The sequence below is a fragment of the Pelecanus crispus genome, chromosome Z (genome assembly GCF_030463565.1).
Source record: "Pelecanus crispus isolate bPelCri1 chromosome Z, bPelCri1.pri, whole genome shotgun sequence".
Lineage (NCBI taxonomy): Eukaryota > Metazoa > Chordata > Aves > Pelecaniformes > Pelecanidae > Pelecanus > Pelecanus crispus.
In genome coordinates, this window is record NC_134676.1 from 30199002 (window position 1) to 30215801 (window position 16800).

Genomic DNA, 16800 nt, shown 5'->3' on the forward strand with positions numbered 1-16800 from the left:
TTCACCAAGTACATCTTTGCTTTGCAACTCCTCCCCCTCTCTCCCTAACTGAAATTTCCCCAACCTTTATCACAGCATTCAAAAACAAGCAGTTTTCCTTTTCTGTCACATTGCTGACAACATTTGAAGGTTAAGGCCTCTTTCTTTGGTTATATTGGTATCTGAAATTAAGATATTGCAGGTAAAACAAAGAATTCAATACACTATTGTATTTGAAGATCAATGCAAATGAATATGCTCGATATTATATTGAATTTTTCTTCCCACCCTACCTCTATCCCCAAGAAAACTTTTAAAATCATACAAGGCACAAATGGCTAACATGTTTCAGCAAGGTCCTCTCTCTTCCTTGCTGTTCCTCTTTTGGCCCTGGTTTAACAATCTTCCGTGGCTTCAGGTGATGACAGTGGGTCCCTTTCGCCCTGTCCTCTCATGAATCTGAGATATTTTTAGCGCGATTGCTATAAGAGGACTCAGCACAGCCTAAAGAGAAAGAAATACATTGAATTACATAAAGCAGAAATATCAACAGACATCATATTTATAAATCCCCCTTTTAACTGTAGTATTATATAATAATAGTAAATAATTTAATAATAATAAACACAGACACACTTATGGTGTGTATATTGTCATACTTGATATAATGAAGTATCATGCTGAGCACGTTTTGTCAAGTATTACACTGACTATACCTAAGCTATGCAGAAAAGAGAAACCAGTAAATACGCTACACTGATAAAGTCTCTATGTAACAGGGACTGTGGAGCTCTTGTGAAACCTGCTGTACAAAACAACCTAGAAATCACAGAAGTAGAATTATTTCTATTCTGATGAGTGGAAGCCATGTAGATGAAATTTTCTTCCTATACATACCTAATCTGTGATGCTTAGGGTCAGAAGGCACTGTAACAATTACCTTAACAGAAATCATAAAAGTGTATTTTGTGTAATACCACCTGTAATTGTATTAAATAGGATAAATTTCATCAGAGGCAGCATGAACTCTCAAGTTTCAAGCTACAGACCTTATTAAATGGCCATATGTATGAAACTGCCCAGATGGGTGAGTGCAGATAATCACTATGATAATACTGAAACCATGACGCATATGAAAACCAAGTAAATTACAATTCTTCAAATGGCAACTGAATCTTCTCTCAGATAATTAAATGATATGCAAAGATAAACTGGAAGAGCTGAGTTTTGTGTGAAAACCTTCTTTTCAGAGAATCATCTATTTGATTACCAAACTAGTAAGGCAATTTTCTGACCCTCAAAGATTTCCCCCTGCTGCCTCTTTCAAATAAATTACATTCTGGCTTTAAACCTGTCAGGTTTAAGAATCAAATCAAACAAAACAGTAATTCTGGAGAGCTTAAATTTACAGATATCTTTTTTAGAAGCTTAATATAATCAATACTTTGAATCTGTTTCAGCCACCTAACAGTTTCTGACAGTATGAAGTGTTTGCTTTATTTATGCAATGGTCAGATGGTTAAATCAAAAGAATGAGAAGACAGACTAACTGTGCAAGCAGAGTCATGGAATAGCACCATGAATGCCACTGGTGTCAAGTGAGTTTATGATCAAACTTAGTTATGCACAAGTGTGAGCAGTCTCAAAAGTTATTCAAAAAGCTCCATATTTGTAGACACCTATCTACTGAATAATCATTGAAGCAGAACACAAGTCCATTAAAGTCAAACATGCTTAGAGAAGATTAATATGCAGAGTACAAATTTGCACCTGTGGGCAAATGCTGCAAAAGTAAATATTAAAATGTGCCAATTTATAAGGTCTGGGCAATATCATTCCTTCCTTCCAGCAACATGGATTAAGGAGAACTGAAAGGAGACCAAAGCATCTGAAGTCCCTCTGGCTCTCTCCTAAGAAACCTCTTTCTTATTTAACCTAAAATGCACAGGAAAATTTAAAAAGCAACCTACTGACAGCTTTACTTGACCCTGCTTTCTTAAGCTACAAATGCACTCTGAAGAAAAAAACCAAAACCAAACAAAACTCTACACAATGCTTTAAAGAAAACATAAAATCAAATGAGTTTATGTGACACCCATTTACATAAACAATTTAGCTGCTGCTCTTTTGCCAAGTCATTCCAATTACTGCTAAATATTCTGCTTGTTACAATCACACTTCTCAACAGAGAAAGTCCTATTTTAGTTCTGTCCTCTCACACTTCAATTTAACTACATTTTCTTCATCCTGCAGATGTAAAAAACCCAAAAGTGCATTCTCTTTGGAACGGCAAGAGCGGGGCAGAATAACAAGGAACTAGAGTTGTATACGCCTTTTAAAAACTCCTTTATCTCTGCAATGAATAGTTTACATTTCAGTTGCAAAAGACAAATCCCAGCCAGAAATCATTTACAGTTTATATGACTCTAGAAAGACTATATAACTTAAAGATATCTTGATTTAAAAATATTTTTCAAATGGGTCTTTCTACCTAAGAAATCATAAAACTTTACTATTGACATGTCAACCCAAAATGGCAATTGCAATTGCTCTGTATGTTAATAACATATTTATCTCTCGGAAACTGTTTGGGAGATACCGCACGTTATCCTTTAGATAAAATTTAAGAACTGAAAATGAACAGAACTGACTTAAATCAGAATTTTGCTTTAGTAATAACAGATAGAAGTTATACCTCTAAAAAAAAACCTAGTAGGAATGATTATTGATACCAGAAAATACATCAAACAAGCAGATATCTAACATAAGGCAAATTAAGATCAAAAGCCCTTTGCTTAGGAATAATCTGTACCAGAGCTGTCAGAGGTGTATCATTCCTGCTTGGCTCATGTAGCATTTTTTTCTCTCTGATATCTTGCAAGCAAATTCCATACAACTCCCTTTCTTCTAGTCAAGTTCTCAGGTAAGATTTGCCCCATGATGCATCCGGTTTATCAAAGGCTCAGGCAGGGGTGAAATGTACCTGCTTGCAGGTTAAAAGCTCAGCGTGTGTCTGGACTTTGGCTTTAGAAAATATTTTTCTCAGAATAGGTGGACAAATACCATCTATATGTCAAGAAACACCTTGTGAAAAAGTACTATGTGTAGCACTTGTACTAAAACTCGCCAACTTTCATCAAAAATTCATGCAGTTCTGATGTAAAATCATCTGTCCAGACTTTGCCTGGAAAGCTCATGAATCTTTTCTCTTCAGTCTCTCCCTGCATCTGCACTGAATTTCAACCTTGTTAGGAAAACCAAATTTAGGTGAGTTTTACACAGTCTAGGCACAGACATTTTCCATAGGTCTCAGATTCACTTTTCCCAGTCCAATATAAGTCTCAAAAACAAGGTGCCCCATCAGGCTAATCACTGAAAAGAATTCTGCAGAATTTATCTGGGAAAAATAAAGCAAAAAAAAGCTCAGACAATGGTAATACCCTCAAATAGGATCCAAACATTTTAGTGAACACCAGCTAACTACAACTCTCTTTTACAGTTCTCAAACTTTGCTCTGTCTTCTCTTACTGTACTGATCTGCATTTTGCATTCAGCATCATGTCCACCAGTGTTATTTTGGGATCTCTCAGCTTTACATATACCCAAGTGAATGTACAGGGTAGAACACTAGGAACACAGGGTCAATCATTTGTATATATGTCAGTATTTGTAAAATATTAAACACTAGACCATTTGCTCCCTGTATCCTAGGATCACAGGGAGAGCCAATGGAAGGCCACCCGAACTGGCCAGTCTTAAAAGAATGGCTACTGGGGACAAAGATCCAGCATCAATCAGCTAAACCTTGTGTGCCTATTACATAGCCATTTTGGCACATGAATTAGTAATAATCAAAATGACACTTCAGACAGTAATTATTTGAGAACAAATGTTCATACCTTGCGACAGATTTCTAAGCAGAGCTGGCTTAGTACTATGTGTTCCAGAATAATTCACTTCCCTGCCCCAATTATTAATGACTCAAAATTAAAGAGACATAAACAAGTGGGTTGGTACAGCATGAAGTCATCAAAGAAGGGCTATAGTTTAACTTCTGGAGCTGTGTAAAGATAGAATATGTGCTAAGTGTTTTCTATCTCTGCATTTTCTGTCTCTAAAACCTGCTGTCAAACCCCAAATTCTACCTCTTCAGCTGCTTGTCTATCAGATTTAGTATCAGTTAAAGTTGTTTTCCAGTTCATAAAGGTAGGCTTGAGAAAAACATGCTTGCAGAATGTTTTGAAGTCACCAAAAGCTATAATTGCTAGTTGGTGTTATTATTATTGTATAAATTATGATAAGCCTTGATGTCTCAGGCATGGGCTAGAAATCCTTTTCCCTCCTAACACTTAAATTCATTCTCAGTGCTTCTCTTTTTATCATTTAAATATTACACAGAAGGTTGCTCTGAGAGGTCAGGGTAACTGAGACAGCTCTAGGTCCTGGAACAAGGACGCAGAGGAATTGAGAAATAACTCCTTCCTTTCTTACCTCTTCCTGCTCCCACATGATTTTCCCTTGCCTCATGTGACTACTTAAAGCTTCTGTTAGCCCTTTGTAACCTGTGTAACAGAATCACTATCACATGAACTAAGGGAAAGAAAAAGAAAAGCAGGAGAGAGGGGCAAATCCCCCAAAGCATGTTTTGATGGCCTTACCCATTAGGAGGAGCTTTTCCTTTGGCTGTAATATACTTTAAAAGTCAAACCAACACACTTTCAAAGGAACACTAAAGTGATGGAAGAGACATGAAGAATGGACTGAAACGTCTACAAAGTGAGCTCAGCAGTAAGATCACACAGTCTGGCACCACAGCTGTACCTCCTGCAGAGCATCTGCCATAAGGGCTCAACACACAGCTCAGCTCAGCTCAGCATGCCTGCTTGGATCTTTCTTGGGTCTTTGGAAAGGTTTATGCTACAGCCACCTATCCTAGAAGATATAAGCAATGTAGATAGCCTGGTTCATCATGGAAAAAACTGGTCTGGCTCTGTAACATCCACGGCACTAGCGGTGTTCACTTTATTAACATGAAGCAGCACACTCTGTATGGGAAAAAGGAAACTGACCTCTCTACTCTTCTGCATGGTCTGCCTGCTAACTCAAATAAAATCACAATAAAGGTCAGGAGGCCAGCTGTTCTGCCCCTAGCAATAGAGGAGGTCAGGCATGAGGGGTGAAAAAGACAGGAGGAAAATGTAAACTGAGTGGTGCATGGAAACATCTATGTTTGCAACAAATTAGCTCTTTTCAAGTATATCCAAAGAGCTTTGAGTGAAGATTAGGTTTAATGAACTCATTTCCTTGATTCATGAAATATAATTAGTCACATAAACTATTTTTCCTATGTAATAGGAAAACAGACTTTCCTTTCCAGTTCCAGCTGATTTAAAATTTGTTCATTGTACAGCTTTGGGCAGAATCAGAAGCTAAATTACCTGAATAGCACAAACACGCTCTGTTACCTAAGAGTGTGGTCAAACAAATGGAAATCTCCATATCCCACCTCCCCTCAAAGAAAATCTTAGGAATTTTAATAGTAAAGTCAAAACTTTATATGATTTCTCTGGACCGTACTGTATGTTTTAATAGCCAACCAGAGCCATGCTAAAAGACCCATTGCTTCAAAAATAAATGAAGAGGCAATAATTCTCTAGTGAACTGCACTTGTGCTTAGGGTTGCAAGAGCCTCTTGACAGAACCATATAGAAACCTTTAATTTTATCCCTGTTAAGTGATACTGGACACAAGGACTCCTGGGTTATTGATTTCAGTTCCCTGCTCTTGGACAAACTCAAACCATGAGCAATCGCTTTATATAATCCCTATATATACACAATCATATATAATCATAATCCTTTCACATACTGACCAAGGTCCACCTGAAAATCAGTTTCTTTTTTCCTCTGCTACTTGCCATTCAAAAATTGTTTCAAAAATTCAGTCTTTGATGATCAAGACACTTTTTATCCCAGTGATTTTTCTTTTAATTGCGTGCCTTTTTGGACAAAAACACAAAGAAACAATTCCTGCCCCAAAATCTTTGCTTGGATGCTGCTAATCTAATGATTCTGTAGCTAACTATCATGTAATTCAGTAGTCTTTGGCAAAAGCAATTGCAGCATTTGTGATTGACTGCATCCGGTTTAAAGAGTGTCTGATATAGACTGCATAGGTGTACGACAGCACCTATTTATTGCTGTTGCAATTCACATAATCAATAATAACATACTGTAAACAGAGCTAGTTAGTCCATATTCAGAACAATCTAGATTATTCACTACACTATTCCCAGAGCACTTATCCTGCAACAGCAGCACAGCTATGTTGTTGAAAGACACATTGGATTTACAAATAAAACAATTCAAAACAACTTTGCATAATGAGTCATTTCTTTCTTGGTCTTCATATATGAAAATTCCTGTTTGAATCTTATCCAAGTTCGATAATATATCCAGGTGGCTAGACAAAGGACAAGAAGATATTAACCATGTGTCAAGATCTGCAAATAACAATGAGTTGATCTATAAAATGAGGCTATAAATGAGATTAAACATCAATAAACTCTTATTTTAGTATTTCATGGCCGTTGAACATATCTCTAGATTTTCCATGTGTTAAATTTAGCACAGCCAATAATTCTATTAACTTTAGAAAAAGATACATGCCAATGCATAAAGGTCTGAGACTTCAGACTGTCGTTTGTTATAATGAACTGAGCTTCCTGAAATTGCTAGTTGGATGCCTGTCTGACTGGTTAAAACCAAAGAAATTGTCTTTTTAAGAAAATCTTCCAAGTCAGCTGGGAAGCAATTTTCTCAGGAATGCACAGTGGTGAGAGGCATCACCAGTGACAAGGAGCATCAACAGAGTGGTATTCCATTCTAAGGGGAACATTCCAGTTTTAGCAAAACACTGGGCATCGTTTTCAAGACTTCCTTTTAGAACTCAATTGCATCACCACTATAAATTATGTAATTTTAAAATGCTTACATTGAATTGTTTTTAATATACTTTGCACAGAGCATGATGGTGATTTTTCTTTATTGGTCCTGATTTTCACTCCTGTTGACACTGGCTTATAGGAAGAACGGAACAACTCATGCAAAAAAAGTAGCCACTCCTTATGTCCCAGGTGACCATGAAGCTGCTTCTGCCAATTCCCTTCAACAGATCGTTCAACAGCCAGAAACCACTGCTATTCACATTTATCTATTACCTCGGACTTCTAATCATTGGCATATTTTACTACTTGCCCTTGGATTCAGTTGTTGATCAGGCAGTTGTCTATGCTTAATTTATTCTAGGTGGAAAGTATTACCAATTAGTTGTATGAAAGATGCTACTAAATTAAGATTTGGGTGACCCTTACATTCATTAATAGCTCTGATGCTGCCAGAGGGATCTATGGTGCTACTGTTTGGCCTACATATAAATTGGAAAAAAAGGTCCTTAAGAGCCTTGCTTCTGTCTGGTTACTAGAATGCTCTTATGGAAGCTGTAACGTTTCTGAAGAAAAATATACACTTAAAGGCAACAAGGCCTGAAAATCAGCTCTTCCTGTAAGATTCATGCAGCATTACACAGTACTGAAGCACAAAGTATGAGGAGAGCTTCACTTGAGCACCACTCCCTTGAATGGTTCCCTGGAGCCAAAATTAAAAGGCACAGCTTTGAGCAGCTCCAATAGCGCTTCACAATAAGTCAGGCTTTCTGTTGGATATCAAAGGTTTAGCTAGATGAATGTTACAAGTATATGCTCTATTGTTTTCTAGTACTTTTTGTTGGGATTCCTTAGACAGGAAACATGTTCAGATCACGCTTTTTGTGTCACATATCACAAGGTTACTCTAAGTCCACTACAAACCTCTAAAACGAACTCTTAGTCTGTCTCTTACCATGACTTGTTTTCATTTCATCTATGCGTTGTCTACATAGCACAAAGAGCCATATTCAAAATGGTCAGCTTAATTGCAACTGGTAAACAATTTGTGCTGTAACAAAATTTGACATAGCTGTGGTGCATTGACATTGGCTGGCTGCCAGGTGCCCACCAAGCTGCTCTATCACTCCACCTCCATTCTTCACTGACCTTGGTGTCTACATAGCTGTTTCTCCCACATATTCTCACTCCTCCCTCCCTGCTACTGTTGCACAACAGTTTTTACTCTTCGTAAATATGTTATCACAGAGGTGCTACCAACATTGCTGCTGGCTCAGCTCTGGCCAGTGGTGGGTCCATCTAGGAGCCAGCACGAACTCGCTCTGCTCGACATGGGGGCAGCTTCTGGTGTCTTCTCACAGAAGCAACCCCTGCAGCCCCACCACCCCCAAAATCTTGCCACATAAACCCAATACAGTAGCAAGTGCAAATGGGGTTGTAGCAGTGTTCTTCCTTCTTCAAAATGTATTTATGACCCTACTAGCTGGATAAACCTGGATGTACAGAACACCAGTAAAATTGCTAAAAAATGGTTGTTTACTCTGTTGAAAGCTTAACATTGTAAGTATTCTATCCAAGCAGTTACTGAGGAGGCAAATTGTTACTTTAAGAAAAAGCAAATAAAATTAATAAATCACATGTGCAGGAATGGAGTCTGCAACATTTCTGGATAAACTGAAGCACTTTTCATGACTGATAGGCAATTGCTGAATAGCGTAAGAAGAAACTCGCTAAATTTATGGTGGGAACCTGGTGAAAAAACAATGACAAACATTTACTTAGGGTTTAAATGCATTTGACAGCTTTTAGGTTTTGGGAAATTTGCATTCCAGTCATGAATATACAACTACATGGGACTTCAAACTACAGGGTTTTGATTTACTACAAGCCAAATGCTTATCCTCTCTTCCATGAAACATCCTTGGTCCTCTCTTGTTGTATATCACAGCGTGAAGGTGTTTTACTGGGAAAAATCTGAGAGTTCAAAATGTGATTTATATTATGAATTGTTTTAGGCATCTGCTGGACTGTACTACAACTTGCTCTCAACCTTCACTCTTCCTAGGAAAGAATCTGGTTATGATATGAGGTAATTCTCAGACAGCTGCAAGTCTTTCCCTTACAAGGAATCCCTACATTGTTTAGACTCTGGCATCCATATTTCCTAACTGTATACTCATTGTGAGGAATCCCTGGGCTGCCACAACTAAGTGATCCCCCTATAACCTGCTTGAAAAATAATTATCTTTTTTTTAATATTGTTGTATAACTCAGATTATAACACTTGCAAAAAAATGAGTGAGAAATTAAAAGTGAAAAGTTAAAAGCAGCGTGGCTTCTCTTAACAGACTAAAAGTCATTGCCCAGCATTTATCACCAGGCTTTCTCAGCTCTTGACATTCCTGTTGTGTTAGATATTACACAAACATATATTAAAACTGCTGGTCCTGCCTCAAAATGTGTACAGTCACACGATCAGGAAAATCATCCATAAACAGAGTAAAAAGGGGTCAAAGTGCTGAGTGTTCCTTCTGATTAAAGATGAAAACTTGTAGCCATTGCTATTACAAAGGAAGTGCATTACTTACTGACTTATTACAATGCTATTACATTACCTGTGGTTCCTTGTTGTGCTGGCTAGGATCCTTTTCATAACTCTCTGCATAGATCCGGAGAGTAGCTCTCACATGGCTAGAAGCACTCATTCTGAAGATGAGCCTGGAAGCATCTGAAAAAATAATCCGCAGCCCCTATGGGAGAAGAAGGAGTAGTATATATGTAAGGTGGCAGTACCTTTACAAATCACAGTTCCCTGATTTAAAATAAAAAGTGAAAGGGAGAGTCATTTGGATGCAATTCCTCTTTCCCTGTAACTTTGGACAACTCACATATTACTCTTTTTCCCCCCCTAAAGAGTAGAAATTATTCTGTGTATTCCCTCCCACTCCTTATAACAAGGACGCTCTTACTGCTGTTTTTATTTTCTTTAGCTGATTTGTTCTTGCTCTGTGTGGCAGAGCACAGCATCCATGGCCTAAGAAATAGTTATAAGATCAGCAAGGATCAGTGGCCTAAGAAATAGCTACAGGATCACAGGATCAAAAACCAGTTGTCAGTAGTGAATACAGTTGCTACCCTTCAAAGACCATGCATCAATATCTGATTACAAGAATTTCAACTAGAGTCTGTAGTACAACTTGGAAAACTTAACTGAAGGTATTAATTAATTTCAAGTACACAAATTAATGCACATTAACTGTATGTAGAATAAAAAGGATTTATTATTAATCAACTGTGAATTTGCTCTTTGCTCCCATCTTCACCTCTTTTTTTTCTTTCCTCCTCTGCCCCTTTCGTACCGTATATATGAACACATTCTTCTACAGACCACAGACCATATACTTGGATCCACAGTAGACAGACTTTCTGTACAGGAAGGCCATTAAGGCCAAAGGACTAAACTGCACAGTTAAATAGTTGTAGTGTTTCAGTACTCCACGAATTCTGCACCAACATGCAGAATGGTGCCCTTAGGCTAAGTGTCACCTCTGCTATGCCACTAAACTTTATTTCCCCTTTTAGTCCTGCTGTTGGCAAATGCCTAGTGCATAAACTAAGATTGTTGCTACTTTTAAGGGGCAATGAACTATTCAAAAATGAGAGAAGATAATTAAGAGAGAAGCATTTTATTCTTCCAGTTTTATCAGCAGCTTGAGAAGACACTGATGTTAGCAACACAGTGCTCCAATATTCTAAAGTATAAGTAGAAACCTTTGTTTCCTCAGGTGTATGCCAAAACATCTTCAGCACCATGTAAAGCATTGTTTGGTTGATAATGACAGAATCACAGAATGGTTTGGGTTGGAAAGGACCTTTAAAGGTCTAGTCCAACGCTCCTGCAATGAGCAGGGACATCGTCAACTAGATCAGATTGCTCAGAGCCCCATCCAACCTGACCTTGAATGGTTCCAGGGATGGGGCATCTACAACTTCTCTGGGCAACCTGTGCCAGTGTTTCACCACCCTCATCGTAAACAAATTCTTCCTTATATCTAGTCTAAAGCTACCCTCCCTTAGTTTAAAACCATTACCTCTTGTCCTATCACAACAGGCCCTGCTAAAAAGTTTGTCTCCGTCTTTCATATAGGCCCCCTTTAAGTACTGATAGACTGCAACAAGGTCTCCCCGCAGCATTCTCTGGGCTGAACAACCCCAGCTCTCTCAGCCTGTCCTCATACGAGAGGTGTTCCTGCCCTCTGACCATTTTTGTGGCCCCCCTCTGGACCCACTCCAACAGGTCCATGTCTTTCCTGTGTAATGCCCATTAACACTAGAAAATATACAACAGGAAAATATCCTTCATGGATAAAGGGTTGGATTAGATGGCCTAAGAGATATTTTCCATCTCTAGCTTTGGTGATACCATGAAACTCTTTTAGCTGTTAGTATGGTATTATATATTAATTTTAACATGTATTGGCAACAGAAATTTATCTAGTAGTCTCAATATGTACAGCATAAGTGACAAACAGAAATAGTTTACATTCAGAAGATTGAGCTTTACAGCCTGTTTTTCTGATATTTACTATTAAGCCAACTTTGTAATGAGATGGTTCAGTTGATGCTGATGGGAGTTTTGCCATTGATTTCAATGGAATCAAGACTTCACCTTGGATGCCTAGAATTACCCTGGCAGTTTGTTGTGATCTGATCCTGTGAGCAAGGGGTTGTCTCTTGCTGATTGCTCATTACACTTAACTTTATGACAGTGAAAAGAAAGAAGATAAATTGAAGAGTTTCACAGTTCTGTGTACAGTTTGTTTCAAATGGTTGTCAAACCCAGGACCAGCAGCTCAAAGTACAGAAAATGGTCAATCAGCTTTAAGAGAGAAGGAAAGGAGTCTAACATATTTGCACAAAATGAAAGCGTGAACATGAGAGCATGTGAGTGTCTCCCTCTCCAAAGACTGAACGGGCATTTTACATGCTCCTGCCAGGCCTAGCAACTCCCACAAAGACATGACTGGCAAGACCACTTGAATACTCTTCCACATACTCCATGTTTATCTGGCAATAACAACAATAACACATTGTTACTTGGTTTAGCACATCTGAAGTCTCTCCACTCATTAAATTATGGTCTTTGGAATAAAAAGGATTTATAAACACTACCCATAACTCTTCCCATAACTTTATGATGCAAAAATGCTCCACCAAACTACTGCATCTGTAGCCAGTTTGATGATACAGATAACGGCACTAGGGATGTTTACGCAACATATACAGACACACAACTAGCATCCAGACAGTTCACTGTACTATTTCTGAGCTTATTATTTTATTCATTTTGCATTTCTCAGGGACACACAACTGACAGTATTGATTTTTACACACGCATGATGACAACTGGTATTTGTCTGTAAGACTAGGATTCCTGTCATACAGCTGAAAATACTCTGTAAAAGGGAATTACAGACACCATGGCTGTACTCCTTAAAAACAATAATCCTAAGTATCAGGGCAAAATCACATGCTGGGGAAACAATGGCCTTTAGAGATGGACTGTCAAAGTCAACTTTTAAAGTCATGGTATTTGTACCTGGAGATTTAGGTTAACTTATTTTTCAGAGAGCTCATCAGCAAAAAATCTGACTTTCGACTCTCCCTTGGAAACAGTGATTTAAGCACTAGCAAAGCTTTTCACTCAGGAAAGCCACAGAAATTAATAGCAGCTATTAAATTTTTACATTCCTCACTTTTTTCTGGAAATTATACCTAAAAGCCATGAGTTACAAACATTTGTTAAAGCAAAAAAATCCAGCCAGGAACACTGTGTTTGTTTTCTGAACCTGCTGTTAATTAACACTGATCAACTACCAAATAAATATGAAAAAGCATTGCCTGGAGAATAACCTGTGACTCTGCATCTTGTGTAAAGAAAAGAAAAAAAAAAACCAGGTTTTCCTCACTTGCTACAGAATACTGAGTCTAACATATGAAAGTTTTCCTTTTTGACATTTTTGAGCTTTTATGGTCAGCAAGGTCAAAGCAAGCTGGTGAAATTGTAAGCAGCCTACTTACTGTTTGTCATGATGGTATTTTGTTCACCTGACATAAGCTCTGTTAATTTAAAGCCACATTATTTTCTATTTCTTATATAGAAGGTGGCAGCTCCATGAAACATAAAACTTTATATGCAGAACTTACAAACCAATGCAAGAGGAAAAGAAAGAAGAGTAACACACTAAAAAGCCCACAGGACAGAATAACTTCCAGTTTTAATAAAATAGGACAACATTTGTCACTAACAAGAATAATGTTTTCTTATGGGAACAGATAATTTTTTCTCTGGAAGGAAGCAGATGAAAAGGTTCAGTACAGCTCCCACACTGAACATCTGCAGATATTTATTTTAGGCAAATTGGGCCTGCTAATGGATATTAATGAGATGTGTGGAAGCTCCAAAACAAAATTACATTCCATAGTTAACCCACTAGCTTTGAAGCCGATGTGATAGAGATAGAGCTTCACAGGGATTTCTCTTTTTTACATTACAATGCAGTTAAACAGCCTACTGATGTATTAGTATCTATGAAGCACTCAGAAAACTAAACCTACTACATACTGTACTATGTAGTTTCATTTCCAGTGGTTTGGGGTTTTTTCAGTTACCAATTTCATAATTAAATAAATAATAATAAATTAGCATAGTAAGTTAGCATGAACAAGACTAAGCAGCAAACTTAAAGCAATTTCGAAAAACATTATTCAAGTATATCACCAGTAAAAAACCTAGCCTAGCAGCAATATATTTGACACAGAGATGTATACATAAATTAGGAACATGTAAAATGGCTATACTTTTACTTCAAAATACTGTGGTTATTATAATTTCTATTTGCCCCTCTACAGACCCTTGACTGTCCCCTAGGCATAGCAGGCCACACTCACTACTCTGACAGGAAATACCTTATCACTGACACACAACTGAAATGTAATTCTGAACAGAGAAGAATTTTTGCCTTATCTCTGGAGAGTTATCTGAAATAACTTTTTTCCAACTCTTCCAATGCCTGTTTCCCGACTCTTGCTCAAACTGAAATGCAAAAAAACCAATACTGAATGCAGAGTCCATTGCAACCCAAATCTAACAAAGAAGTGAGAAAACATTCATGAACTTCTAATAACAAAGCTCCAGAGTTTTATTCTGTGAATCTCAGAATGTAAGAATGCTTCATTAAAGAGATCAAAGTTAACCATTATAATGGGCAACTTGAACTTCTCATCCTTCTAATTCAAATTTCACACAAAACTGCAGCTGGTCCCATTTCTGGCTTTCAGGATCCTCAGAAGCAGCACTGTTATGTCCTCATATGTGCAAAGGCTAGCACAACAGGAAATGAAAAATGAAAAAATGAAAAATGAAAACATTAAAAGTCTTCAAATCATAGAATCATAGAATGGTTTAGGTTGGAAAAGACCTTTAAGATCATCCAGTCCAACCATTAACCTAACATTAACCTAACATTAATTACCAAGTCTTCATGAACAGCAGGATGTTTCGTTTAGTTTTATGCCTTATTATTGCACTGTGATAGACAATATTCATGGGTTTCAATATTCAGAATGAATTAGAAACTACAGTCTGTGTGTATGGTTTGCTGGCTATGTTGTTGCTGTGTTTGTTTTCTGAACCTGCTGTTAATTAACACTGATCAATTACCACATAGCCAGCTTCTCATTCATGAGGCACAGTGCAGTTACACTGAATATAAATCTCTCTCCCCTACCTGCTGGGGAACAAAACTTTGAACAGGCTCCTGGAAACATAGCTGGAAAATCTACATGAAGCTCATGACAGTCAGAAAGAGGCATCTGCATTTACATGAAGAGCAAGCTACCTGAGGAAAATGGCAGCAGTGAACTGTTGTTTCATTTGCATGGATCAATGTCCTCTCTTATTTTATTGTGCTTTGAGAATCCCACTGAGGCTGCAGACACATGGAGCTAGGAATGTGCCCTTGCCAAAAGACAAACTGGTTGAACTGTACTCTCAATAAATATGTGCTTCTCCCTGTGAAAAGACATGCTTTCTGGTCTTACGGGCTCACTTGCAGAGCCCATCTGAAAACAGGCCAAGTCATGTTTTCTCTGTTTGTGTTACATGGTGATATGATCAGCAATTATATTGCAGTTTAGGACAAGGGCTTTGGATGAAAACTAAGGGAAAGAAAAGTGCACTGAAAATTCACAAGCCATTTTTTAAAAGTACAAGGACCACAAGTCTGCTGTGCCTGTAATTTTCCAGCGGACTTGGATAGGACAATATCCTCATATCTTGTTTCAGCAGTAATATGCACAAAGAGAGTAGCTCAGTGGCAGGTGGGCTGCTTATATTTTCTGGATGCAGTGATGAATGTAAACTATAAAGACTCTGAGCGCAATGGCATGACTATTTTTAATGGCTTGTAATATCATTTGCTAGGGTCTGGTGAGGTCAAGTAATTTACAAACCAGAGAAACTAGGACAGTAAAAATAAAAAACAGCATAAAATCAAACACATTTCAATACAAGTCATAGCTCATATTCAAGATGTTTGAATATATATTTACACCTGGCAAAAGTACATAGTCAGTTTTGAGCACATCATGAATTTCAAAACACTGAAGGCTCAGTTTGAACTGCAGTTCTTGATAGCTAAGGAATCTCATTATGGACACAGCCCAGAAGGAACACAGAACTGGTCATTTGGGCTAGAGAAGTCAAACATGCCCACATATGGTACAATCCACTAAAGTCTTCTGCATGCTGTTGGCTACAACAGATATTGTGCCTTAATCATGCAAACCCTGTGGGTCACCAAGAGCAAGAAAATTTTAACTTTTTTTGGTAATGTATAGCAAGTGGAGATTTCAGAGAGAAAACAGAAAAAGGAAAGACTGCCTTTCTACATGACACTTTGCATTTTTCAGGAAAGGGAACCCTCCCTGTATATGCATTGCTGTCAACAGGGACTCCATCCCCTCCTACATTCTCTGTGACATTACTACCTCCAGTTATTCACAGCAAGTGCAAGCTAAACCAGAGCTGGTTTATCTTATCCAGACCGAGCTACTCTTTTAATAGGAAATGCAGGATCTACCAGAGTGAAGAAAACACTATCCTATAAATAAATTGAGAGGTTTGCCAGCTGAACATTAGAAAGAACACTGTTAGAGACAATACGACAGTTGCAAAACTTTGTTACTCCATCACTATAGCCGTACCTGTCTTTTGGTCACACTGCCATCCACAGGATCTATGTACTCAAAGCTGTCTGTTCTTTCCACACTGTAGATATTGTTACCCACAGCAAACTGCTGATGGCTGAACGATTTGTCAGTGATCAAAGCTTCCAGGTCTCTCATTATGAAATATGCTGTTCTGGGTTCCAGTGCTTCATAATCAAACCTTGCACATATATAAAGAAAGTAAAACCAAGAAGTAAGTCCCCTACAGCTGAGAAAACGGTTCTGCTTTCACAGAACTCAATATACCCACAATTAGCAATTTACTGCTTACTTCAAAAATCAGAGGTGGACCGCTGAAGTACTGACTGCAAATTAAACCAGCACACACCTGCAAGTCCTCGTGTAATCTGACCATTATATGTGTGCACCACAGTTCTACACTGGCCACCTGAGTCTGAGTCAACAGAAATCATTTAAAAAATGCACGTTTTCTAAAGTACCACAGAAAACATCACTGACACACAGCTAGCTTTCAAAGATTAAGGACGCAATCAGTGCAGTGCTCAACAGCCAAGTGAAGTAGAGAAAACTTTGCTACAAGTTTTAAGGAACAACTGTGTGCAAAAGACCTTATAGATATGTGAACT

At 37.9% G+C, this 16800-nt stretch overlaps 1 protein-coding gene across 1 annotated transcript in view; it reads right to left on the reverse strand.

Moving 5' to 3' along the window:
- Positions 1–393: 393 nt before the first annotated feature.
- PGM5 (phosphoglucomutase 5) overlaps positions 394–16800 on the reverse strand; it is a 75365-nt gene continuing 58958 nt past the window's right edge. Inside the window, exons 9-11 of the mRNA XM_075726602.1 lie at positions 16190–16373; positions 9538–9672; positions 394–483 (exon numbers count right to left, since the gene is read on the reverse strand). Of these exons, the coding sequence (XP_075582717.1) occupies positions 394–483; positions 9538–9672; positions 16190–16373 (409 nt within the window). The remainder of the gene's footprint in view (positions 484–9537; positions 9673–16189; positions 16374–16800) is intronic.